Genomic DNA, 26,130 nt, shown 5'->3' on the forward strand with positions numbered 1-26,130 from the left:
ATAAAGAACTCCAAGAGTTCCTTTGAGCATTAAATCTAATAATGCAGCTAATCACCTAACACAATGTTTGGCACCTGAGATGTATTACATAAATATTGGTTACTCTTGTTACTAGTTTGATTCAATCTGACATTTCTTACTTTGGGAAGAGAGAAACTTCCTATCTTTTGGCATCAGTGTTTAACTTGAACACTAAATACCTTAGGGAGTTTTATATTCTTTAAGAAATTACTATTTAAAAAAAAAGAAAAAAGAAATTACTATTATAACACAGTATGGTACTAAAACGGTGAACTTTATTGAGGACTTTCAAGCATTGAAACCTGAGGAAGTATTTTTCAGTTGAGTTTATCGAAATACTTCAGTTTCCCAGCTGGATCTGGAATTATCTGTTAAAAAAAAAAAAAAGCAAATTATTCATTTTTAGAAATTGTTAGTTTTTTTAAAAGTAAAATTGACATATAATATCTTACTAGTTTCAGGCATATATCATAGTGATTCAATATTTTTATACATTATGATCCCCATAATAGGTCTAGTTCTCATCTGTCCTCAAAGTTATTACAATATTGACTATATTCCTTATGCTATACTTTCCATCTCTGTGATTGATTTATAACTGGAAGTTTGTACCTCTTAATCCCCTTCATCTATTTTGTACTTTCTCAACCCACCTCCTCTCTGGCAACCACCAGTGTTTATATTTAATATTGTTTGATTTTGTTAGTTCATTTGTTTTGTTTTTTAGAGACCACACTTAAGTGAAATCATATAGTATTTGTCCTTCTCTGACTTATTTCACTTAGCATGGTACCCACTAGATCATCCATGTTGTTGCAAATGAAAAGATTTCATTCATTTTTATGGCCGAGTAATATTCCATCATGTTTATACACATTTTCTTTACTCGTTCATCTCTTGGTGGACACTTGGGTTGCTTTCATATCTTGGCTGTTGTAAATAACGCTGCACTGAACACAGGGGTGCACAGATCTCTTCAAATTGATGTTTGCAAATTATTTAAAAGCCAAAGTACATCGGTAGTAGTCTGATGTTGGTTGCCCATCTCTTGACTAAATAAGATAAAGATGATTTTTGTGTGCCAAATTACATCATATATACAGGAAAAACTGGATTTGTCCTACCTACTAATCTCACCTATCCCAAAGGCAAATTTTGTTAATAAATTAACATCTGTATTCAAGCATCCCAAAATTTACTTACAGCTCTTCTCTTGGCCACCAGGCTTTCATGACATCTTCAGGTTTGATCTAATTAAGTCAAACACATTAAGAGAGCATGGATACAGATGTTAATGTATTTTTAAAGTTATCTGCTGATGAAATGTTGGTATGCCACAATAACCCGAAAGGCAGCAGTGTGTTCAAATCGATTTTTATTTATTTAAAAATAATTGACTTACAATACTGTGTTAGTTTCAGGTGTATATCATAGTGATTCAGTATTTATATACATTATGAAATATCACCACAATAAGTCCAGTCACCATCTGTCACCATACAATATTATCAACTATATTCCCTGCACTGTACTTCTCATCCCCATAACTTACTTGTTTTATAACTGGAAAATTATACCTCTTAAATCTCTTCATGTATTTTGTCTATCCCCCTGGTCCCATCCCCTTTGGCAAACAATATTTGGCAATATTGTTCATCTATTTATACCTCTCTGTATCTATGAGTCTATTTCTGTTTTTTTTTTTTTTTTTAGGATACATATATAAGTGAAATCATACGAGTATTTGTCTTTCTCTAACTGATCTCACTTAGGATGATACCCTCTGGGTCTATCCAGGTTGCTGCAGATGCTAAGATTTAATTCTTTTTATGGCTGAGTAGTAGTCCACTATATATATATCTTCTTTATCCAGTAAATGGATTTTTTTGAGGTCCAGAATGCAACCTTTTCATCTCAAACTACAAAGTAAAAAAAATACTAACATATATGGAGTAGTACGTTCAATCACTAGTGAATCAACACTCTGGGAAAAAAAATGCTCCTTCCTTAACAGGATCACAGCCTTAGAACCCTATTAAATTAAAAAAAAATTTCCAATATGATTTGAGCTCACATTAACTACATTATTTGACAGTTACAGATAAAGTACATCTGCCCTATACATAAACAGTATTGTTTATGATAGTTCTCTATGCATCTTCTTCAGAATTTGTCTTCAGCATATAGTAAATATTACATAATTTTTCAGGGGTCACTTCCAGGAGTATTCTGTCTTTGCCAGTTTATAATCTCTCTGCACTGAAATTCAATTTGCAAATACGTATGGACTAATACGGCACTGTGTGCCAGTAGTGTGCTGGGCAGTGGGGGATACAAGAATAACCACACTCAAGTCCGTGTCTTTGAGACTTGTCCAACCCTGAGGGGAAGCCGTGTGTGTACACAAGTTTCCGACGCAATGCACAATATGATCCTGTATGACACAGGCTAGGCCTAAACGGAGGCTGAGATGGCATCAAGGAAGGCCTCGGAGTGGAGGTGACATTGAAGTTAGTCTTGAAAGATGAGTAGAATTTAGAGAAAGGGTAAGATATTCCAGGCTAAAAACCCAAGTAAAGGCACAAATGTGTGAAAAAGCAGGACTTACTTTGGGAAGAAGTGAGTCAAGGGACGCGGAGGGAACACAGTGTGTGTGTGTGTGTCAATTGTAGGGAAGATGACCTGGGAGAGATTGGTAGATACAAACAGTGCAAAGGGTTGAAAGCGATGCCAGGGATCTGGCTTTTGTCACGTGACTACTGGAGGGCTGCTAAAAGGTCCTGTCTTGGAGAGTGGCATGCAGTGGAGAGAAGCTGAGGTCAGGGCAACAAATCAGGAGGCCTGTGCAATATACAGGAGAGAAGTGAGGCAGATCTATTTTCAAACTCCTCCAAACTAGCTGCTGCCCTCACCATAGTCACCAAAGACTTCGCATTTCTGTTACTTCACTGTATTCCCATTCTCCATGCAACGTGACACTGGTGTCCCTATCCCCTTCCTCATAGCTCGCTCTATTCCTGCCACATGGGCCCTCTTGATGTTTCTTGAACATACTAAGTTGGTTCCTGGCCTTAGGACCCTGCCCTTGCTTTTCTTTCTGCACTGCTCTATGCTTGACTTGTTCCCTCTTCACTCATGTTTCAACTTAAATGTCATCTTAAAAGTCTTTTCTGACCACTTAATCCTTCACCCCAGGCACTATCCCACCAATTCTCATCAACCTGTTTCTAAAACCATTTGCCACAATCTAAGATTAGAATTAGAATGTAACTCTGATGGTAGGGACCTTGGCTGTGGTATTCACTAATAAATACCATCTTCCTATTGTAAGAGTTTGAATAGTTGCCATACAGCAGGTGGTCAAGAAATGTTTGTTGAAAGTATGCCCACAGCAACAGCAGAATTGTGGGCTGGGGGTGGGGGAAATGGGGAGATGCCAGTCGAAGGGTACAAGCCTTCAGTTTTAAGATGAGTAAGTTCTGAGCATATCATGTACAGCACAGTGACTATAGTTAATAATACAGTTTTGTGTACTTGAAATTTGCTAAAAGAGTAGATCTTAAGTGTTCTCACCACACACAAAAGAATGTAACTGTGTGAGGTGATGGATTTGTTAATTAATCTGACTGTGATAATTATTTCACAACAGATCAAATCATCTTGCTGTTTAGTTTAAGTATCTTTAATTCTGTTTATCTATTTATACCTCAATAAAGCTGACAACAAGAAAAGGAATGCCCAAACACAGTATGTAATTACATATGTGAATTTTTTTTGGTGGGAGAATTCATGGTTTTTAAAATCAGATTCTCAAAGGGGTTTGTGGCCCCTCTAAAAGTCAATCAAATGGATAGTCAATATGTTTTCTGAAATGTAAAATATTCATCCTCTAGTACCTTTGTAGTCACTTTGTACCTCTTGGAAGCTCTGGCTCTTCTTTCAGTACAAGCATGTGATTGATGTGAGGATATTCACCACTCCTTGTTGGTTTTGCTACAGCTCTGGGGGAATATCCCCCGACTTTGAAGACCCATCCAGAAATGCCTTCTAAGGCTTCTCAGGCGATGCCTGCAGCTTCTGATTCCTATTTCTATATGGAAGCCTCACAGTCAATAGCTATAGGCTAACCTAATGATTCATGTGTAAATTTAAAGTACTTAGTGCTTAAAGCACCTTTAATGTCTATCTTCATATCTATCTTTGAGATCTATCAGATCTATGTAGAAGTAAATTAATTTGTACTGTAACCTTAACTCTGATCCACAAAGGCAAAGCTGTTTTGCAAACTCTTCAAAAACTGGTTCAGAACCAGTGAAATGTTACTTTACCCAATCCCCAATCTGAGTTAGGTTACAGAGTGAATTTCTACCTCTCATTGTCTATGATTAATGGTATTTTTTTGTTGATTTGCTAAAGAAGAAAGTCTTAGGAATCTGTATTTTTCTTTTATCGTAAGATAATGATTTCTTCCTCCAATGCTCTAATATTTGTCAGTTTCCTAACTACAGTTTGTATAGAACTGTTGATTTTTAGAAGATAAACACGTTATTTAAAAAAGGTTCAAGCAAGTTTCTGAATTGTATTTTGGCCAGAGACTACTTCAGGGATTGGCTATAAATTATACAGCTTCCCTAAATGAAAGGATATACCTGTTTCAATCTTCCTTCAAACAATAAAGGAGAGAATCATTTAGCCTCAATGTTAATTAAGCCAGATTTTCTCAAAAGTTTACTACATACAGAAAGGTTTGCTTTTGAGTTTTTTTTTGGCCCACATATATATAGGAAGGAACTCCATACATGATCCCTAAGACTTCTGACTTAATTCTATCAGGTCTCCACTGTTTCTCTCTCTCTCTCTTTTTTTTTTTTTGTTAATGGTATCTCTCTCTTCATACTTGGTTTTAAAATTCACAGCATTGTCTGCCAATTACATTTACTCTGCTTTCTCCAGTTTCAGCTACCTTCTCTACGGTGCAAAGAATGCCTGTACTCTTATGATTTCTGTAGTATGTTCACTTCCTTTACAAAATCAAGGTTCTATTACAAAGAAAGATTATTCTAAGGTTGGCAATTTTTGGCCCCAGCTATCCCATTGACAGAAAAATCAGTTTGACTTACGGTTTCACTACCAGGTTTCCAACCAGCAGGACAGACTGAAAGGAACAAAATTGGCAAAAAGACAGTTTAAAAACAGATTTCAGTTCTCTTTAGCAACTCTTGGTTTTTCTTTTTCCAAAATGAAACTGAAAAGAGCCTATAACAATGAGAACATTTCTAGGCCACTGAACACTTGACTACTGTTCAGTTGCCTGCTTGCACCAAGAATTCCAGTCATGGAGTTCATCAGCAGGCAGCTAACCTATGTCAATGGTTGCCAATTACATTTAGTTACATTTACAATAGAAGAAACCAAGTTGAATGTCCGCCTAATAAAGTTGGAAGGTTTGGGAATTTGGTGAATTGACAGGTCAGGGCATGGCAAAAACTTCTCCGAGTTTATGTAAACTTCCAGTATAAGCTTATCTTCTGTTTTCTGCAGTACTGTGTACTGATGCCACAGTTTGCTGTCTGTCAAGTAAGAGTTTAAAATTGCTAGGAGAGTGGCGTTTCCCTTTTATTTAGAATGAACCCTTACTCAGGCACTGAGTTATACTTTTGAAAGGAAAATATATGTTCTGTTTTAGCAAAATCTGACCTTTTCCATTTAGCTACTGAAAAAAGTTGGAGTGAAAGGATGAACTGATAGATTACTAGTGTGATAAGGAACACCTTTGAGGGAAAAAGCTAAGTCAAATAATGTACATATGCAAATAAAACCTCCATGACTAAATATTGCCAGATTGGCACATTTTAAGTTTACAGAAACATAATTTCAAAAACCAGAGTAGCAGAAACTTTTCTCTGTGGACTGTGCAAATAATGACTATTTTTGCTTCTTATTCTGTAAGTAGAATATATTAGTGATACTTTGTTAAAAGCACTTTAAGTAATAACTGGATCTGCTAAGAAGATCAGGTAATAATCTGAAAATAATTAGAGGACTTTAGAATCACCCAGATTACTTTTTGACTAAGAACCCAAATTAATCATGCAATCATCTCTCAAATGAAAAAAATCAAAAGGCTAAGATGCTTAGAAGGAAAGGGTACCTTCTCCATGTTTGTCAGTATACTGGAATGCTTGAACCAAACGCAGTGTCTCATCCACTGATCTACCGACAGGAAGGTCATTCAGAGTAATCTGCCTTAGGATTCCTTTGTCATCAATAATGAAGAGACCCCTGTAAAACACAAGAGTGGTACAGATGAAGTCATTTCACCTCAATTAAGACAAACATTAGTTAACCTGCTTGACTGGTGTACACATATGCAAACACACCCTCCCCATACCCACGCTTATCCGCTGTATAATTTGGGAATATCATTGTCAAATGGTAGCTTTAAAATTTGTTTTTGTGTAAGCAATGTACTGTTATATTTCTATTTAAATCTTTATGAGCACTAGGTTTGGGATTTTACTATTCACTATTATTGAAATTATTAATCTACATAGTAAAGTCTTCCTCTGGGTGAAGGAGTGATCTGTCTTCTCACTGGTTGTTTAGAACTCTTTGTATTTCCTTTTCCAGAGGTAGAAAAGGCAAAATTCTTAATACAAGCAAAGTTACCTTTCCCTCTAAATATGTGTATGTGTGATTCACTTTTTTGGCCTAGGGAATAATGGAATAGTTTAATCGAAAAGACCTGCTATTGAGATGGAATGGCATTGCAAGAGTTAAAGCAGACCAGAGAAAAATGAAAATTTCCTAAGGACTTTACCATCTTTATTTCAACCCAATACTTGGTTTGGATTTCAACCCAATACTTGGTTTAGAAAAAGATTTCAGGGACTTGGGCTAATTGCTTGAGTACAAGTATTATACATAATAATGAGATCTATTTTTAATAGAAATACATGCAATTACTTATTACATGAAATTTTGTTTTATAGTCATATTAAACATTACTAAAATATTCCTGCTTATCTTACAACATATTTTTTAATATATTTTTTTTTATTTTCAATATATTATTTTAATATCATTTTTAATGATGTCTGAACTAAGTAGCGCTCCCTCTCCATGGACTAGGTCAACTTGGCCAAAACTCAGGCAAAACTGTTAACTATTATTCCTATGGGTGTTCTTTCATGTAGCTACTTTTACAGTAGAAAATGGTTGTTAATGGTGATGAAGTCTGTTCTCAAGTAAGTGAGTCTGTTGTGACAATTTTAACTTACTTTGGTAACACACATCATACCATCACATACCAAACAAAAACAAATATGCCTTGGGTGCCTGGGTGGCTCAGCTGGTTAAACAGCTGACCTTTGATTTCAGCTCAGGTCATGACCTCGGGGTTACTTGGTTTTACTTGGTTAATGCTCAAATAATTAAAAAGTGTAAAATAGCTTCAGTCTTTATAGTGGCATATTTACTCTTTGGGAATTAACTTAAGTCATAAACTCTATGAAAGGAGAAAAGATGAAAGAGTTAGCAAGTACAAAAAAAAAGAAAATATTGGTAGTGACACCTGATACAATATGAATGAACCTTGAAAACATTATGCTAAGTGAAAAGGTTCATCATAAAAAAGCATATATTGTAGGATTCCATTTAAATGAAATGTCCAGAATAGGCAACCAGAGAGACATGAAGTAGATAAGTTGGTTGCCCAGGGCAAGGGTATGGCGATTGTAGGAAAGGAAGAGTAACTGCTATGGGTATGGGGTTTCTTTTTAGAGTAATGAAAATACTCTAAAACTGATTGTGGTGATGGTTGCACAATTCTCAGGCTATACTAGAACCCACTGAATTGTATGGTTTAAATGAATAAGTTGTATGTGAATTATATCTCAATAAAGCTTTTATTAAAAAACATAGGATTATAAAATACTGGCACCTTCACATAAAACATTCTAAAAAAGAAACAATTAGCAGTGTAAAGCAAATTGACAATATAATTATAACAAAATTACAATTGTTTTCAGTTAAAGTTTTCCTTTTATCAAAGACTTCTAATGGCACTTCCTTAATTTGTCCCAATCCCCAAGGCACAAGTTTGCTAAATACTAGGATATCTGTATTTAGAAAAACCATTACTGGAGTCATTTTAGAAAAGAGGAAAAAGAAACAGGCAAGGAATTTGGGTACTGGATTCAAGTGTGGGCTCTGCCATTAACTGGTTACATAACTTTGGCTAAATTCATGGAATTCTATGAATCTGTTTATCTGTAAAATGACAGGGTTGGTCAAAGACCTCTAAATAATCTTCCAGCTTTAACAGATTCCAATACTCACTTAATTTTAGTAGAGCACTCACCAATTATTTTAAACAGTATCTACATTTTTGCAAATAGAACAAATAATTCTTGATCAAACCTTGTATCTTTTAACTCCATTTCAGGGAAGATTACAAATAATATTTGGATTTGTCATAATATAAAACCAGTGGAAGGTACCTAAGGGTATGGCCTGAGTCCTCCAGATAAACACCATAGTCCTTTGAGATTTGATGGGCCAGATCTGAAAGAAGTGGAATCCTTATTGGCCCGAGTCCTCCTTGTCTGCGAGGGGTATTAATCCTGTAACAAACAAAACATTACCACTCAGAAAGAAGTAAACGTATGGATCCAAACAGCACTATTAGTCTCCGTCACACACATATGAATGAACACAAAACACACACATTCTTTCTCTAACAAAAAACAAGCTAATACATATTTTATTTTTCCCCTTTACTCCAGACGTTGTATATTCATTTCCTTTAAATAAATATGGAGATACTTATCACATTTTTAAAGTATTTACATGCTGTATTTTGCCAACCTCTATTGCTAGACATTTAAACTATTTCCATTTTTCTTTTGCTTTTATCAACACCACTGGAAACATCGATGTATTCTCAACTTTGCATACTTATTTGATTAATTCCTAGAAGAAGAACTGATGGATCAAAGGATATGCACTGTCATAACCTTAGAGTTGTGATCACAAGACAAAGCTTGAGAGATAGAATACAACTGGATGATACTTTAATATTCTGAGACAAAGGAATGCAAAGTCCACTTGAAGCAGGGAAGGAAGTTAGGTATAATCTCAGACACATCGGTCTTCAGATTGAAGCATTTTTACTTGAAACCAGGGAATGTGGGTGTCCTAGTGGGACAGAGCAGCTAGCAAACAAGGAAATACTGCTCTAGATGTCTGTAGCCCCAGTTCTGATATCCAAGTAGAAATCTCTGGTTGATATGTAACCTATCCAGCTCAGAATGTATCTCCCCAAAATTCTTGAGAAGCCAATCCCAAATTATTTGGGAGGATATAACTTTTTCCCTAGTGGATTTATGTTGTAATCCTACAAAGATTTAGAATTACTTATAGAAGCGACGAAGCAAATTAAACTCATTGTTTTCACTTTGTGATTCTAATTTAAAATGTATAATGTGAAATTTTATTTAGTTTATAAATAATAAGGAAACATTTTTAAAGGACTTAAGGCATGCCATATTTGTCTAATAGATTTGCAAGAATTACTTAAGTTCTTGGAAGTTTTATCTGAAAATTGAGATAGTTAAAGGAAATCAAATAAATATATAACTACATTTAAAAATACTTGAGAAAATTAATTACTTAAGAGAACATAAATTAAATTGTAGATCCTTACCAGTTAAAATTGTTGTTATATATATATCTATATATAATTGTAAATGGATTAAGTAGTTTTGAATTTGTTATTTTAATGAAATGAATATTAACTTAAAACTAAGATAATTCTAAACCATCTTTATTGTGCATAAAATCTTATGCACAGAATTGTGGAGATGAAAAATTCACATCAACACACACATTTCAGATTTTGAAACATACTGCTCTTCAGAATGATTAACCAACTGTATGTGTGAGAAGACCATTTCTTCAGACCTTTGTCATCACTGGATGAAATTTTTCAATATTTGAAACCTTCGCCAATCAGATAGGGAAAAGATGGCATCTCTTGTCATTTTATTTTATTTTTTTCTTGTCATTTTAATTTGCAATTCTTGGCAATTATTCAGGTGAAACATCTTTTCATGTTTAATGAGTTTAAAAAACATTCAGAAATTAAGAAAATCAGTGTGTCTTGAAAAATAATTATAAAAGCTATTTTGAGTTTGACTTTTAATACTAGACAACTATGTAACAGAGAAATGGAATTGTAAAGAATTTTTTCCCTTCAGATTAAGGCTACCCAATTTATCATAATGAAGAAATCATACAACTCAGTGGTGTTTGTTATGGCTATTATGTCTTTTGCAGTGAGCTTTTTTCCCAAGTTAGAAATGTCCTATAAAAATCCTTAAGCATTTTTGCCATAACTTCATTGAACTGGTAGCTCTCAGATATATCTATTCCCAACTGTCTGATAACTACATTCTAAAGCACCAGATTGGCTCAGTTGGTAGAGCACACAAGTCTTGATCTCAGGGTCAAGAGTTCAAGCCCCACATTGGGTGTGAAGCCTACTTAAAATAAAACTTAAAAAACCCCTATATTCCTATCACAATGAGAGTTGTTTGCTTATAATCGAAAAGTGAATCCATTCTTTTTCCTATAAATGCTTAAGTGTAAAGATACAGACCAGGCCAAGTGGGTAAACTGTGAATCCACAGAGCATGCTACCACTTCAGCATTTATAGATCTGAATTCTTCAATCCTGTCACCAAAGGCGATGATTTCAGTTGGACACACGAAAGTGCTGAAAGTTAAAAAAAAATTTTTAGTATTCTCAAAATATGCATATGCTTGAAGTTTCAAATGACTTAGTTTTTACAAACACCTTTATAACACCTATATAATATGCATATATAAAAATGCATATTAAGAACAATTATATATATGAGCATTGTCATGATGTAGCTGTCTAGACGATTTGATCAAATATCATTTAATTAAAAATGTGTATTACAGAGTTCACAATTACATCTCAATAAATGTTTATTTTTATAATTTAATGGATCCGTGGTCAACCCATGTTCCCTTCTCCGTTATATAACAATGCTTTATATTTATATAGTGCTTTACAGCTTCCAAAGGATCTACACAAATTTTCCATCATACCACTCCTTTTTTATATTCCTATACCACCCCTATGAGCTAGATGCACTGATCTTTATTTCAGAGATAAGAAAATGCTCTTCCATCCTCCTTCCCTTTCTTGATAAGGTCCTCTTCTACCTTGTCTCCCAGTCCTATTGTCAGAAGGGCGTGTTTAGAGAATATTACCTTAGGGTGGTATTTTCTGAACCATCACAGGGACTCCTTAAGCCGCTTTATGGAATTCTAACAAACGTTTTAAACAAGTGGAGTAAAAAATACAAGAATACTTTATATACAGGAAGGTTAAGACATGAAACATACGTGTACATACACATGCATATCTATGTGTGTTTGTGTTCAGGAGTGATACTAAAAATATTGAACAACCTTAACTCGAAGTTGGCTTTACCTCTGGAGGTTTCTGAAAAGGACCAGGTGGGAGGGGCAACTTGGGGAGGAGGTTGGGAAATTGGCTATTTACTATTTCGTATGGAAGTGTTTCAGGATTTTAATGATCATGGCTGTACTGGTGTTTACAGACTGAATGATACCCTGTATGTATACGTCAGTGTATTGAGTGGCAATAAAAAATGGTTTTGTACTGTGTACAGGTCATGGTCAAGAAAGTCAGAAGAACACAGACTTAAGGGACAAATTCCTCTTGCAGCCCAATACAGGCTTTTTGAAGGTTTCAGTTGTTCAAATGTAGGACTGCCACATGCACGCAGACAGTTCTAATCTTAGATTATATCCCTGGAAACCTGGGCTACAGTATGTATTTTCAATATTTTTCCAAAGGTAGGAATGGTTGGCCCCTGCGTGCCTTCCAACAAATGCTAGTTAGAGACATATTTATCTAACTTCTTAGTGAAGACAGAAAAAAAGTTCTAGTAGAACACTAAAGGGTGGGCGCCTAGGTGGCTCAGTGGGTTAAAGCCTCTGCCTTCGGCTCAGGTCATAGTCCCAGGGTCCTGGGATCGAGCCTGGATTCAGGCTCTCTGCTCTGCAGGGCGTCTGCTTCCTCCTCTCTCTCTGCCTGCCTCTCTGCCTACTTGTGATCTCTGTCTGTCAAATAAATAAATTAAATCTGTTAAAAAAAAAAAAAAAGAAAACTAAAGGGTTACATTTTTGACTTTCACACATGCAGATGGTGGCAAATGCCTCAGAACTCTTCCTTTCTAACCAGGCCCAAACTGGCATCTCAGAGAAACAGAAAGAAGTGATCTTAGCTTCTTGCCCCAGGAGGCCATTGGTGACATCATTCTTTAGATATGTCTTATTCATTATGGAGTTTAAAGTAATAGTGGGAGAAACAGGATATTTGTCTGCTATATTAGACCAATCTCAAAACTCATGTTTAGCATCCTGTATATTTAAAAGATGTTAAAGTTTTGCTTTTATAACAACATGAATTTAGAATGCCTATCATTTTTTAATATTAAAATTTTCACTTCTTGTTTCTATTAGAAATTAAGTTATATCATACATTTCAGCTTGTCAGGCCACAGTACAAGTGGATTAGAAAGAAGGAAGCTCTTGCTAGTTTAAAAGATTATGTATTATCCACATTTATGAATTGGTTTACTCTCAATGAACTAATTTTTCTGAGAATCTTTCCTATTTGGATTAGAGTAGGGGTTAGCAAACTTCAGTCCACAGGCCAAATCCAGCCTATCTTATTTTTTGTAAGTAAACTTTCAATAGAAAACAATACTCATTCATTTGTGTATAGTCTCTAGCTGTTTTTGTGCTACAGTGGCAAAGCTGAATAGTTGCAAGAGATCACAAGGCAAAAAAATATTTACTATGTGGCCCCGTATAGAAAAAGTTTGCTCACCTCTGGCCCAGAGACAATCTATAGAGATAAGCTTAAGTATACTCTTCTGTAAGTTTAAGGTTTTATTTACACAGTTCTAGGACAGTCCTAATGGAAAAAAGACCTTAATATACAGTGGCAAAATAGAAGAAAGTTCTCTTTTTTATAGCCAAAAAATATATTCAAATAGAAAAAAGAAAAAGTCAGGATAAGTCTCTTTTTGTTATCTTTTCAAATTCCATGGAATTTGAAGATCACTCCAGATAAAACTAAATCCTCGATAAAACTAAAGCTGCAAGAGTATTTGAGTCAACTTTTTATCTGAAATGCTATCTGAGTTAAAGAGAAAATTCCCCCCAACAAGCATAATTTATATAAATAGGCATTATTTCTTAAGCATATGCAGTGTTTTCAGGGAAATGTTCAAACCACAGAAAAGCAATAGATGCAGCAAATAATAAAAGTGTAAAGAGCTAATTTTCTAGTTAAGAGAGAGAAATAGATTTGTGGCCTAAGTCTTGCTATTAAGTGCTTTCTAAAATATCCATTTTCTTGCCTTAGCAGGTATAGCTTTATAGCTTAATATAATTGTAGCCTTCCTTTCTTTGATGATGACATTACAAAACAATTATGTAGATTTAAGTATAAGGCATTGGGGACAATGCCTTTTGGTTCTGAAATATATGGTAGATGTTACCTTCTTGAAAAAATTTGTATCAGCTTGTCTTTTAGGAACCAAGAACTAAATAAAATAATTTGTACTTGATGTTCTTGAATAATGATTGATAATGACTGCTGACATTTTAGGACCTGTACATGTATTACTCACAAATCAAGTGGGTAGAAGAAAAAAACCAGGTATTTCCCACGATAATCAGTCAACTTGAGCTCCTTGAATTCTCCATTTATCACAGCTGTTCCTTCCCAATAAGGTGCTGGCTTGGAAACTAAGAAAGAGAAATATATGATGTTCTACAACACTGAGAAAATTGGATGGCAGAAAGACATCTTCAGGAAATCACTAAAAATTAAGGATTCTACACCTTTGCATCGCTTCAGCAATCTGGTGAAGCTTATGGACTTTTTCTATGGATAGTGTTACTGAATGCATAAAACAAAATATATAGAAATACAAAGGGAGCCAAGTATATTAAAATGTAATTATCAAAGTAATAGAAAAAAACCCGGTGATAATAGTAATACCTTTGCCCTTTTATTAACACTTTCAGACTTCAAGATCTATGAAGTGCCTGGATTACTAAGTTGAGCAGCTGATTGTTTATTTTTGGCTGAGGTCATGATCTCTGGGTTTGAGGGTGTGAGACGGAGCCCTGGGTGAAGCCCCACTCACTTCTCTCATGCTTCTTCCTGAGTGCAGAGTCTGCTTGTCCCTCTCCCTCTGACCCTCCAGGCAAGCACAGGAGTGCGTGCGTGCTCTCTCCGTCTTTCTCAAATAAATAAAATCTTTAAAACTGCAAGATCTAGCAGTGGTCTAGTAACTGTCTATGACAGTGGTGAGTGTAAATTTTATTGCAGGATACCTGCAATTACATGGCATAAAAATATCTGCGATTCTCTTGGCAATATGTATAAGCAAGTACTGCTGAAGCTAGTGTGGTTTGTTGCTGATGTTCATAATGGAAGGAAATTCTAAATTTCAGTTGTAGGTTAGTGAAAATAAAGATTTTGCTTTTCTATGCATGCTCACAGACCCCTCTACATTCTATCCCTGCACTAAATCCTACTGGATACTTCACTATAGCCCCTCCAAGTTAATGAACTTCCTACAGTTCAAATAATTAAGATTTTCCTCTTTCTAATGACAGTCTTTTAGATGTGCTCATTTAAATGTTTGTCCAGTTTCCCACATTCACACAGAAGACCTGCTCAAGGAGTAGGAAATCTGCAAATGTCAGGTGAGAAGTTTAAAATCCCAGACCATGGGATTATTTTCCCGAGGGCTCTGAAAGAGGAGACCCCCTTGAACAGGTTTCAAGTGACCTGATGGAAACTGAATGGTTCATGCTGCTCTCTTGTATGGGCATGCTGTAATTCTAGCCAACATGCTTTCATCATAATGTAGCTTGATCTTCTGTTAACACGTTCAGCACTTAACTTTCAGAGTCTACATATACTGAAGCCAACACCCAATTCCAAATTTAAGGTTCCTAGAAAGTAAGGTTTACAACAGCTAGCATTTTTGACCACTGTGAGAATAAAGACAAAGTTAAGATGAATTTTTCTATGAAGCTAATATATAACACATGATTATGTATCTTGAGCCAGCAGCCTGCCTCTTATAAATATTCTGATCTAATTAGGTAAAGGCCATGAGGGAGAATTGGACAGAGGGGAACTGAACAATATATGCTTTATATACATTACTGAAAATGCTACTCAAGTGTGAGGTTATAATTGTAATGATCTGTTAAAATGGCACTCCTTAGTGATTTTAGCATATAGGAAATACCAACTCTGAAAAATAATTTTTTTCTGAAAATTGTGATTTTGGAAATTTGGGGTTTTTGACTTAAGAACTGCAGTGTTCTAATAGTTTTTTTGATGGCGTCTTTAGGGTTTTCTATATATAGATTTATGTTACCTGCAAATACTGGAAGTGTTATTCAACGAAAAAAACCTCATCAATTATATGGTAAAAAGACTGCAATTACTTTACTAAGATCTATAAATGGAATTCCCAAAGCAACCCCTTGCATCTGTTAAAAAATAACAACTGTCCCAAATATAAATAGCAGAGTTAACAAAGATTCTGGCAAATGAAGATCAATAAAGAAGAATGTTTAAATCCCTTCTTCCCATATCTGCCCCTCCCATCAATTTAACTACTGTTAACATTTTCATGTCTTTTCCTTTCATTCTTTCTTAAACACACAAATTTGGATCATGTTGCACCCATTTTTAAAAAGGGAACACTAATGAGAACTGAGTAATATATGGAACTGTTAAATCGCTGTATTGTATGCCTGAAACTAATGCAACACTGTTTGTTAACTACACTGGAATTAAAACTGAAAAAAAAGGCGGGGTGGGGGGGGAGAGTAAATCATGAACAGTTATTCATGTTACTAAAATTTGTTTAAAATTTAATGGCTCTGTAATATTCCATTTTATGAATAAAAGTCCTCATATCTTTAATTCTAGATAAGCCTACATGTGACACAGAAATGCAACAGATATCTAAACTTTGAAAAGGTTTGCTGGTAAAGGGAAATCTGTTATTACTATTTTTTTGCTTCCATGAGCAGACTTGGATGGAATTTGTTTCTTATGGGATATTTATGTCATGCCAGTAAATACTTAATCCCAAGCCAAAGAAAAGCAACAGGACTTGGAAATACTATGATTTTAAAAGTGCAAGACTGGATCTTTAAAAACAAAAATCCAAGAGTAACTTCCAGTTAACTTTCAGTAGGAAAGAACTGCCAATGTGTAAGGAGGCAAAACAGTTTTTCTCATTTATCACTCCCATTCCATCCTAAGTTATAACAACATCCTGTTTAACACTGGGGATTCGTAATTGTGAGGTATTACTTTTGTTACTGAATACACACAGGGAACATGCTGTAATTGAACCAAATATGTATCTACAGAATGCCAAATGATCCATAGGAAAAGCTGATTATTTAAAAGTAAGCAAAGTGGTAATGGTTATCCTTTGGCCCCTGGCCACTTCTTTTTGGCCAATCTTAACATCCAGATGCAGGAGGCCACAACTTTCTCAGTATCTAGTCCGACGTGTCCTTCCTGAAAGTGGCCATTAGCTGTGTACACTGGACAGAAATGCAAATAACCAAAGGCCAATTTGGCAGGAATCAAATTTGCCACAAGGTTTATCATCAACCCAAATGCATTACTTCCAACCTCGCCCCCTCCCCCCCACTTTCTTACAAAGAACCTCGCAAGTACACCCTGTAAGAAGTTCTTCATTTTTGAGAAAAACAAAGAATACCCATTAACTATACAGATTTTGGGGAAGGTGGCTTCCAATAGTCTTTATCAGAAGCAACAACAAAAGAAAGAAAAATGAATGGTTTGCCCTCCGGAGCATTTTGGTTAGCCACTTTCCTGTTTAATTCAACTTTCTGTGAAACATTATTCAACTTTTTCAATGTATTCTTCCCTGTAATAGTACTTGAAAATAGAGGCGATGTGCTGCAGGTACTTTTTGATATCTGAGGAAGTGTTTCAGTTTGCACAACATCCTGATGCTTACAAATTCGGGGCCGGGGCCACCCTCTTACCCTCATCTGCGGTTTTGCGGTAACCACTACTTCTTCCAAAATCGGATTCGTGGAACCCATCCTTTTCTTCACAGCTGGAACCCCTCTCTATCTCCCTACCCCCACCCCCAGGCAGGCCGGGCCAAGGGCCTAAGGCCACCCACAGGGTGCCGCCCAAGCCAGGCCCCCAGGTACTACCAGGGTACACGTGTCTCCCGCCCTCTCCACCTCCCGCCTCCCTTTGCCAGCCCCCACCCTCCCTCTTGGCGGGGCACCACCTACTCTTGGCTTTGCTGAGGTGCAGGGAGTGGTCGCCGACTGAAACCCGGGACGCCTCCCCTGGGTACACTTGTCCACCCGCGTAGAAGTGGCACTCCTCTTCGCGGGTTCGGGGCCTCTCTTCTGCCTCCCAGCCTCGCTGAGCTCCGGCGGGCAGCAAGAAGAGCAGCAGGGGCAGCAGCAGCAGCCTTCGGCTCCGGCCACAGGCCGGAGTCGTCGTGGCTAGCGGCTGCAGCGGCGCCTCCATGACCACGCGACTGCAAACACACGGCCCTTGTCGCGAGCGCGACTTCTCCCGCCGTCAGGGAGCTACAACCGCGCGCCCGCTGCCCGCGTGAGCCTGGGCGCGGCCTCGCGAGACCTACTCCGCCCCCACCCCGCCCCGGCCCCCGCCTTGTTCCCTGCTCCACCCTCCTCCCCCTTTCCCCGCCACGTGGGCTCCAGCCCCGCCTGCTCGCCCGCAGCCGGACTTTGCGCCTGCGCCCTGGGCGGACCAGGGCCGCGGAGTTTAGCCCAACTCTGGGAGCGAAAGCTGCTCAGTGGCTTTGCGGAAGCGCCCCCACCCGCCGTAGTTTGAGGTATCCTTCCACGCCTATCTCTTCCACAAAGCCTCACCACCGCACGTCATCCCCGAAGTGAAACTGACCTAGCTGCCTCTGAGTGGCTTGAATTTTTGTACTTCTCTCGGTTTTTCCTCAAAGCGGCATGTGTGAAAAGTGCCAGGACTACTTGCTCAAGCTGTAGCCCTTTTAAGTCCCCGGAAAACTTGGGAGAAGAAAGGCCAAGAGCAAACAGACGGCTTGGTGACTTAAGCCTGTCTCAAAGGTTTTTTTTTTTTTTTTCCCTCTAACTTAAAGCTTGAGAAGTTGCCAGAAAACCCGACTTTTTTCCCAACACAGCGTTTCTCCATCTTCTGATAATTACCCCTTCACATTATGGGAGCCTTCAGTAGCCCTTACGCTCCCCAGGATTCCTTCTAGCTTCCCGTGAGCATTTCTTTCTGAACCCCCGCAAAATTCATCCTGTTTCCTCCATTAGACTGTCAGCTCCCTGGGATTGAAATCGCTGTGTAATTCATCTTTTTTCCCCCGCGGCGCCTGGCACTCTGAGCATTTGCTATACTAAGAAGTTGATTTTTATAAATGGCACCCAGTGTTCTCAACAGCCTGTCTTAGCTTCTAGTGGCTTTTGCGTATTATATCCTTGCTCCTGTGACAACTCTTTGAAGCATATAGGAAACTTGAGCTTTGCCAAACTCAACCCTTAACCCCAGTCCAGCCCTTTGTATACCTTGGAAGGGTTTGGTGGGAATAGGGCTGAAGGTCCCTGGCCCCCTACCCGCCCCCCCGCCCCTTTTTTTCCCTTCAGACCCCCAGGACCTCCCCCCCCACCCCGCCCCACGGATGCTTGCGCCTGCGCTCTAAGGCCAGACCCTGGCTACCGTGGGGTTGCTAACTCCAGGAAGTCCAGTTAGTGGCGTCCACCGTGTCCCGCCCGCCCTCAGCGTTGTTTTTGACGCTGCGGGTCCTCGAAGGCCCATCTCTTCTACAAAGCTTCGCTGGAGATGGCCTCCGGCCCTTGCTGGTGACTGGTATTCAGCACTCCTCACTGTTTTAGATCCTCTCACCCTTGGGTGCCCAGCTCTCTACGGAAGCCTGGCTACCGCGTGCCATCCTGCCCCCACAACAAACCATCCTGCCCGAGAACGGCTTGCATTTTATACCTTTAACATTTACTCTCCTTTTCCTTGCAGTGGGCGGGTGAATAGAGACGAGTCTCCTCTCCCGTTGCATCCCTTTTAAGTCCTGGGAAAACTTGAGGAAAGGTCTAACCTGAAAAGCAGTATCTGGAGACCATTTATTCACTTCCAGTGAGAAAGGACTCTCCCAGCTGGAAAGTCAGTTCCGTGACTTAAGACTGTCTCAAGGTGTGTTTAAGTTTTAAAAATTAAGACTTGGTAAGTTCCCGGAGAACCCTTTCTCCCAGCACAGTGTTGTTCATGTTCTGATAATTAACCCCATCATTTGCCCATTTGCTAGGATGGCAGGTGAGAAGTGGGGGGAGAGATAGCACACACACCGGAAAGACAGCGGCCACTGGCAGCCCTTATGCCCCACCCCCATCCTTTCCATTTTCCCCGAACTCCTGTCATTTTTCTGAATTCTGCAGAAGCCAACCTAACAGTTTGTTTTTCTTCTACTAGACAGCTCTTTGGGGTTGGAATTGATGTGTAATTCATCTTTGTTTCCCAAGGCACCTGCACTCTGTGTTTGCTGTCGTAAGCTCTTGATTCCCTAAATGACACCTAATGTTCCCAACAGCCTGTCTTAGCTTCCAGTTGCTTTCACAAATTATATCCTTGCTTCTTGTGACAGCTCTTTGAGACAATAGGAAACCTCCCTTTCGGACTCCTCTCTCACCCCAGCCCTGCCCATTTTAGGCTCTGGTTTTTGTTTCTTGACATCTCTTTCCTGTGGGCAGAGGAGGAAAATATGACACTACCTCCCTTTCCTGAGGTGGGGGGAAGCTTGTCCTTACCCATAACATTGTCTGTCAGCTCTTCACTTTCGGGTGGCCCGTAGGTAGGAGTCCTCTGACGAGGTTGCTCTCGTTGTTCCCATTCTTCTCCTTCCCTGGCCTCCTGTTCCACATGGAAGGGGAGTGGGATCCGAGAGGTTCGGGACTGAGCCCCCGGGATTCGGCTCAGGCCTATGCCCCGAGGTCGGCTTCTGTGTTCCATCCTGACTGCTAGATAGTCACGAAGCCTCAGTGAATTCTAGGCCCTAGTCTGGGCCTCTAAGTTTGAGAACTGGGAGAGGAAGCTTGGGGAGAATGTTATTTCCTGACACCTCTGTTCTAGGCTGAGCTGAGGTGCCCCAGTTGGCAGCTGGGGCTGCCCACCAAGTGGGCCCAGTGACCCTCCTGCCCACTGGAGAGAGTGGCCAGGTCGGCCAGCTCTCACGCACAAACTCCCCTTAGCTCCCCTGGAACTCCTTGGCAGCTGACATTCTGGTTGGCAGTTGCTCTGAATCCTTCTGGCCAATGATCTCTCCTGAGCTCCTGCCTTGGGTAGGCAGACATTGTGTTGTCACAGTGGCAGTCACAAAGGAGCTAGAGGAGGGGGCCCTGCCCCCAGGGCACTGATCATCCTGCTGGAGTCGGCTGTCCATATTAATAATACAAAATTATCAGGCACGGGGGTGGTTCTATATATAGGATGACTCTCAGAAATACCTGAGGAGCTTAAACACATTCAGGTGTACTGACCAAGCCCTAGAAATGATTATTTAAAAAACATTTTATTTATTTATTTGACAGAGAGTGAGAAAGCACAGGCAGGCAAAGCAGCAGCAGGAGAGGGAGAAGCAGGCTCCCCACCGAGCAGAATGCCCGATGTGGGGCTTGATCCCAGGACCCTGGGATCATGACCTGAGCTGAGGGCAGTTGCTTAACCAACTGAGCCACCCAGGCACCCTAGAAATGATTATTTAAGAGTCCTTTGGAGGGGGGGTCCCAGGAAGCTATGCCTTCACAAATGGTGTGTCTGGTTAAGAACCACTGTTGATGGAGGGTAAGAGCACAGATTGTGGAGTCAGCCGTGTCTAGGTTCCAGTCTGAGCTCAGTCACCTATTGGCCTTGTGGTCTTGGGAAACCATATTTAACCTCTCTGAGCCTGAGTTCCATCTGTAGATGGGAGGCATTAATATCTTCCCTCTGTTGTAAAACTGATATTATACAAGTTTCATGATATAAATGTAAAACTTGAGTTGGATTGTGGGCCAGACTTAGGACTCACTTGTGAAGCATATGACAGGAGAAATGCTTTGTGACTTCAGAGGTTTGCTCATAAAAAAGATAGTTTCTGTCTTGCGTTAAGACTATTCGGGGGCACCTGGGTGGCTCAGTGGGTTGGGCCTCTGCCTTCGGCTCAGGTCATGATCCCAGGGTCCTGGGATCGAGCCCCACATCAGGCTCTCTGCTCTGCAGGGAGCCTGCTTCCTCCTCTCTCTCTGCCTGCCTCTCTGCCTACTTGTGATCTCTGTCAGATAAATAAAGAAAAAAATCTTAAAAAAAAAAAAAGACTATTCATGCTGGGGGAAGACTTTCTGTCCAAACTTTTTTCCAAGGAAAATTCATAAAAAATGTAATTTAAAACTTTTAAATGTGTAATTCAGTGGTTTTTAGCATAGTTATCATGCTGTGCTTTGTGCTTACCAGTATTTAATTCCAGATCGTTTCCATCACCCTCCAGAAGAAATTGTATGCTCTTCGTGGTTGATTCCTCCTTTCCCTGTAGCCCCTGGCTGTGGCTAATCTGCTTCCTCTCTCCATAGATTTGCCTATTTTGGACATTTCATCTTCATATAAATGGAATCTTACAATGTGTGACCCTTTGTGTCTGGTTTCTCTCACTTAAGTATAGTGCTTTCAAGGCTCATCTGTGTTGTAACATGTACTGGTACTAAATTCCTTTTTTATTGTGGTAAAATACCATAATCCCATTTATTGTGGTAACATACTATAATCCCATTTTAACCATTTTTAAGTGTATAGTTTAATGACATTAAGCTCATTCACATTGTTATGCAGTCATTACCACGATTTTTTCATCTTCCCAAATTGAAACCAAACCCATTAAACTATAACTCTCCCTTCTCTCTTTCCCTCAGCCCCTGGAAACCACCATTCTACTTTTCATCTCAGAATCTGACTATTGCTGGTACCTTATAAAGTAGAATCACATATTTGTCTTTTTGTGTGTGGCTTCTTTCATTTATGCATAATGGTTTCCATGTTGTAGCATGCATTGATACTTCATTCCTTTCTATGACTGAATACTATTCCATTGTATGGATGTACTAATTTTTTTTACCCATTCATAAATTGATGGGCTTTTAGGTTGCTTATCCTGTTATTAATTACTTAATTAATTAATTGCTTTATGTATTTTAATCTCCATACCCAATGTGGGGGCATGAACCCATGACTCCAAGATCAAGGGTTGTGTGCTCTACTGACTGAGCCAGCCAGGTGTCCTGGTTGTTTGTACTTTGAGATTATTATGATATAATGGTGCTATGAACATTCTAGTGTGAAGTTTTTTGTTTTTTTTGAAGGTTTTTAAAAAATATAAGATATTGTTTATTTATTTAGAATGCAAGTGAGGGGAGAGACATAGGGAGAGGAAGAGAGAGAATCTCAAGCACACTTTGCACGAAGCATGGATCCCAACTTAGGGCTCGATCCCACAACCCTTAGATCATGACCTGAGTCGAAATCAAGAGTCAGTGCTCAAGATGAGCCAGCTAGGTGTCACTCATGCAAGTTTTTATGGGGACATGTGCTTTCAGCACTCTTGGGTATATATCTAAGACTGAAATTGCTGGGCTATATGGTAACTCTATGATAAACTTTTAAAAACACTGCCACAGTGTTTTCCAAAGCAGCTGTATGATTTTACATTCATAGCAGCAATATGTGATAGGTCTGGTTTCTCTACATCGTATTCAACAGCTGGTAGTTTACATTATTTGAGTTACAGTCATCCTAGTGGATGTGAGAAGTATCTCATGTTGGTTTTGATTGGCTCTTACCTAATGACTAATGATGTCGAACAACTTTTCTTGTGCTTATTGGTGGTTTGTTTATTGTCTTTGGAGAAAGTCTATGACAATTTCTTGCTGCCTTTGTACTCCTCAAGGATTTTGATGGGTTTCTATCTCACATTGAGGTCTTTCATCCATTTTGAGTCTATTTTTGTGTGTGGTGTAAGGAAATGGTCCAGTTTCATTCTTCTGCATGTGGATGTCCAGTTATCTCAACACCATTTGTTGAAGAGACTGTCTTTTTTCCATTGGACATTCTTTTCTACTTTATTGAAGATTAGTTGACCATAGAATTGAGGGTCCATTTCTGGGCTCTCTATTCTGTTCCATTGATCTATGTGTCTTTTTTTTTTTTTAAGATTTTATTTATTTATTTGACAGAGAGAGATCACAAGTTGGCAGAGAGGCAGGCAGAGAGAGATGAAGGGAAGCAGGCTCCCTGCTGAGCAGAGAGCCCGATGTGGGACTCGATCCCAGGACTTTGAGATCATGACCTGAGCTGAAGGCAGCGGCTTAACCTACTGAGCCACCCAGGCGCCCCTATGTGTCTGTTTTTGTGCCAGTACCATATTGTCTTGATGATTACAGCTTTGTAATAGAGCTTGAAGTCCAGAATTGTGATGCCACCAACTTTGGTTTTCTTTTTCAACATTACTGTGGCTATTCGGGGTCTTTTCTAGTTCCATATAAATTTTAGTATTATTTGTTCCATTTCTTTGAAAAAAATTGATGGTATTTTGGTAGGGAAACGTGTAGATTGCTTTAGGTAGCATAGACACTTTCACAATATTTGTTCTTCCAATCCATGAGCATGGAACATTTTTCCATTTCTTTGTGTCTTCCTCAATTTCTTTCATGAGTACTTTGTAGTTTTCTGAGCATAGGTTCTTTGCCTCTTTGGTTATTTCTAGGTATCTTATGGTTTTGAGTGCACTTGTAAATAGGATCAAATCCTTAATTTCCCTTTCTTCTGTCTTGCTGTTGGTGTATAGAAATGTAACTGATTTCTGTGCATTAATTTTATATCTTGACACATTACTGAATTCCTGTATGAGTTCTAGCAGTTTTGGAGTGAAATATTTTGGGTTTTCCATATAAAGTATCATATCATCTGCAAAGAGTGAGAGCTTGACTTCTTCTTTGCTGATTTGGATGTCTTTTATTTCTTTTTGTTGTCTGATTGCTGAGACTAGGACTTCTAATACTATGTTGAATAGCAGTGGTGATAGTGGACATCCTTGCCATGTTCCTGACCTTAGGGGGAAAGCTCTCAGTTTTTCCCCATTGAGAATGACATTCGCTGTGGGTTTTTCATAGATGGCTTTGATGATATTGAGTTATGTACCACTATACTTTGAAGAGTTTTGATCAAGAAAGGATGCTGTACTTTGTCAATTGCTTTATCAGCATCTATTGAGAGTATCATATGGTTCTTGTTCTTTCTTTTTTTAATGTATTGTATCCCATTGATTGATTTGTGGATGTTGAACCAACCTTGCAGCCCAGGAATAAATCCCAGTTGGTCGTGGTGAATAATTTTCTTAATGTACTGTTGGATCCTATTGGCTAGTATTATGGTGAGAATTTTTGCATCTGTGTTCATCAAGGATATTGGCCTGTAATTCTCTTTTTTGATGGGGTATTTGTCTGGTTTTGGGATCAAGGTAATGCTGGCCTCATAAAATGAGTTTGGAAGTTTTCCTCCATTTCTATTTTTTGGAACAGTTTCAGGAGAATAGGTATTAATTCTTCTTTAAACGTTTGGTAGAATTACCCTGGAAAGCCATCTGGCCCTGGGCTCTTGTTTTTTGGAAGATGTTTGATTACTGCTTTAATTTTCTTACTGGTTATGGGTCTGTTCAGGTTTTCTATTTCTTCCTGGTAGAGTTTTGGTAGTTTATCCTCTCCAGGAATGCATCCATTTCTTCCAGGGTGTCTAATTTGCTGACAAATAGTTGCTTATAATATGTTCTTATAATTGTTTGTATTTCTTTGGTGTTGGTTGTGATTTCTCCTCTTTCATTCATGATTTTATTAATTTGGGTCCTTTCTCTATTCTTTTTGATAAGTCTGGCTAGGTGTTTATCAATCTTATTAAGTCTTTCAGAGAACTAGCTCCTGCTTTCATTGATCTGTTCTACTCTTCTTTTGGTTTCTATTTCATTGATTTCTGCTCTGATCTTTATCATTTCTCTTCTCCTGCTGGGTTTGGGCCTTGTTTGCTGTTCTTTCTCTGACTCCTTCAGGTGTAGGGTTAGATTGGTATTTGAGACCTTTTTTCTTGAGAAAGGCTTATATTGCTATATACTTTCCTCTTAGGACCCCCATTGCTGCATCCTAAAGATTTTGAACAGTTGTATTTTCATTTTCATTTTCATGTGTCCATGAATTTATTTATTTATTTTCCAGAGAGAGAGAGAGAGAGAGAGCGAGCACAGGCAGGCCGAGTGACAGCAGAGGCAGAGGGAGAAGCAGGCTCCCCACTGAACAAGGAGCCCGATGTGGGACTCGATCCCAGGACGCTGGGATAGTGACCTGAGCTGAAGGCAGATGCCCAACCAACTGAGCCACCCAGGCGTCCCTCATGTGTCCATGAATTTTTAAATTATTCTTTAATTTTCTGGTTGACCCATTCATTCTTTAGTAGGATGCTTTTTAGAGTCCATGTATTTGAGTTTTTTCCAACTTTTCTTTTGTGCTTGAGTTAGAGTTTCAAAGCATTGTGGTCAGAAAATATGCTGGGAATGATCCCAATCTTTTGGTACTGGTTGAGACCTCATTTGTGACCCGGGACATGATCTATTCTGCAGAATGTTCCATGTGCACTAGAGAAGAATGTATAGTTGGTTGCTTTGGGACAGACTGTTCTGAATATATCTGTGATGTCCATCTGGTCCAGTGTGTCATTTACAGCCTTTATTTCCTTCTTGATATTTTGCTTAGATGATCTGTCCATTTCAGTGAGGGGAATGTTAAAGTCCCCTACTATTATTTTATTATGGTTGATGTGTTTCTTTGATTATCTTATTAATTGGTTTATATAACTGG

The 26,130-nt window shown here is 38.7% G+C and overlaps 1 protein-coding gene across 3 annotated transcripts; it reads right to left on the minus strand.

The window, feature by feature from the left end:
• Positions 1-276: 276 nt before the first annotated feature.
• Positions 277-20,489, minus strand: PRDX4 (peroxiredoxin 4). Of its 3 annotated transcripts, XM_082718271.1 has the most exons (8): positions 17,479-17,905; positions 13,785-13,902; positions 10,682-10,798; positions 8,523-8,645; positions 6,173-6,303; positions 5,142-5,176; positions 1,225-1,271; positions 277-389 (listed from the first exon to the last, which is right to left on the minus strand). In XM_082718271.1, the coding sequence occupies exons 1-8, from the start codon at positions 17,720-17,722 to the stop codon at positions 386-388; spliced, it is 819 nt and encodes a 272-aa protein (XP_082574397.1). In that variant the 5' UTR covers positions 17,723-17,905; the 3' UTR covers positions 277-385. The 3 variants fall into 3 exon arrangements, with proteins under 3 accessions (XP_082574397.1, XP_082574398.1, XP_082574396.1); XM_082718272.1 differs by lacking the exons at positions 1,225-1,271; positions 17,479-17,905 and adding an exon at positions 20,014-20,489; XM_082718270.1 differs by lacking the exon at positions 1,225-1,271 and having other exon boundaries at positions 17,479-17,956.
• Between the last annotated feature and the right edge of the window lie 5,641 nt (positions 20,490-26,130).

The sequence above is a fragment of the Mustela nivalis genome (assembly GCF_964662115.1).
Source record: "Mustela nivalis genome assembly, chromosome: X".
NCBI lineage: Eukaryota > Metazoa > Chordata > Mammalia > Carnivora > Mustelidae > Mustela > Mustela nivalis.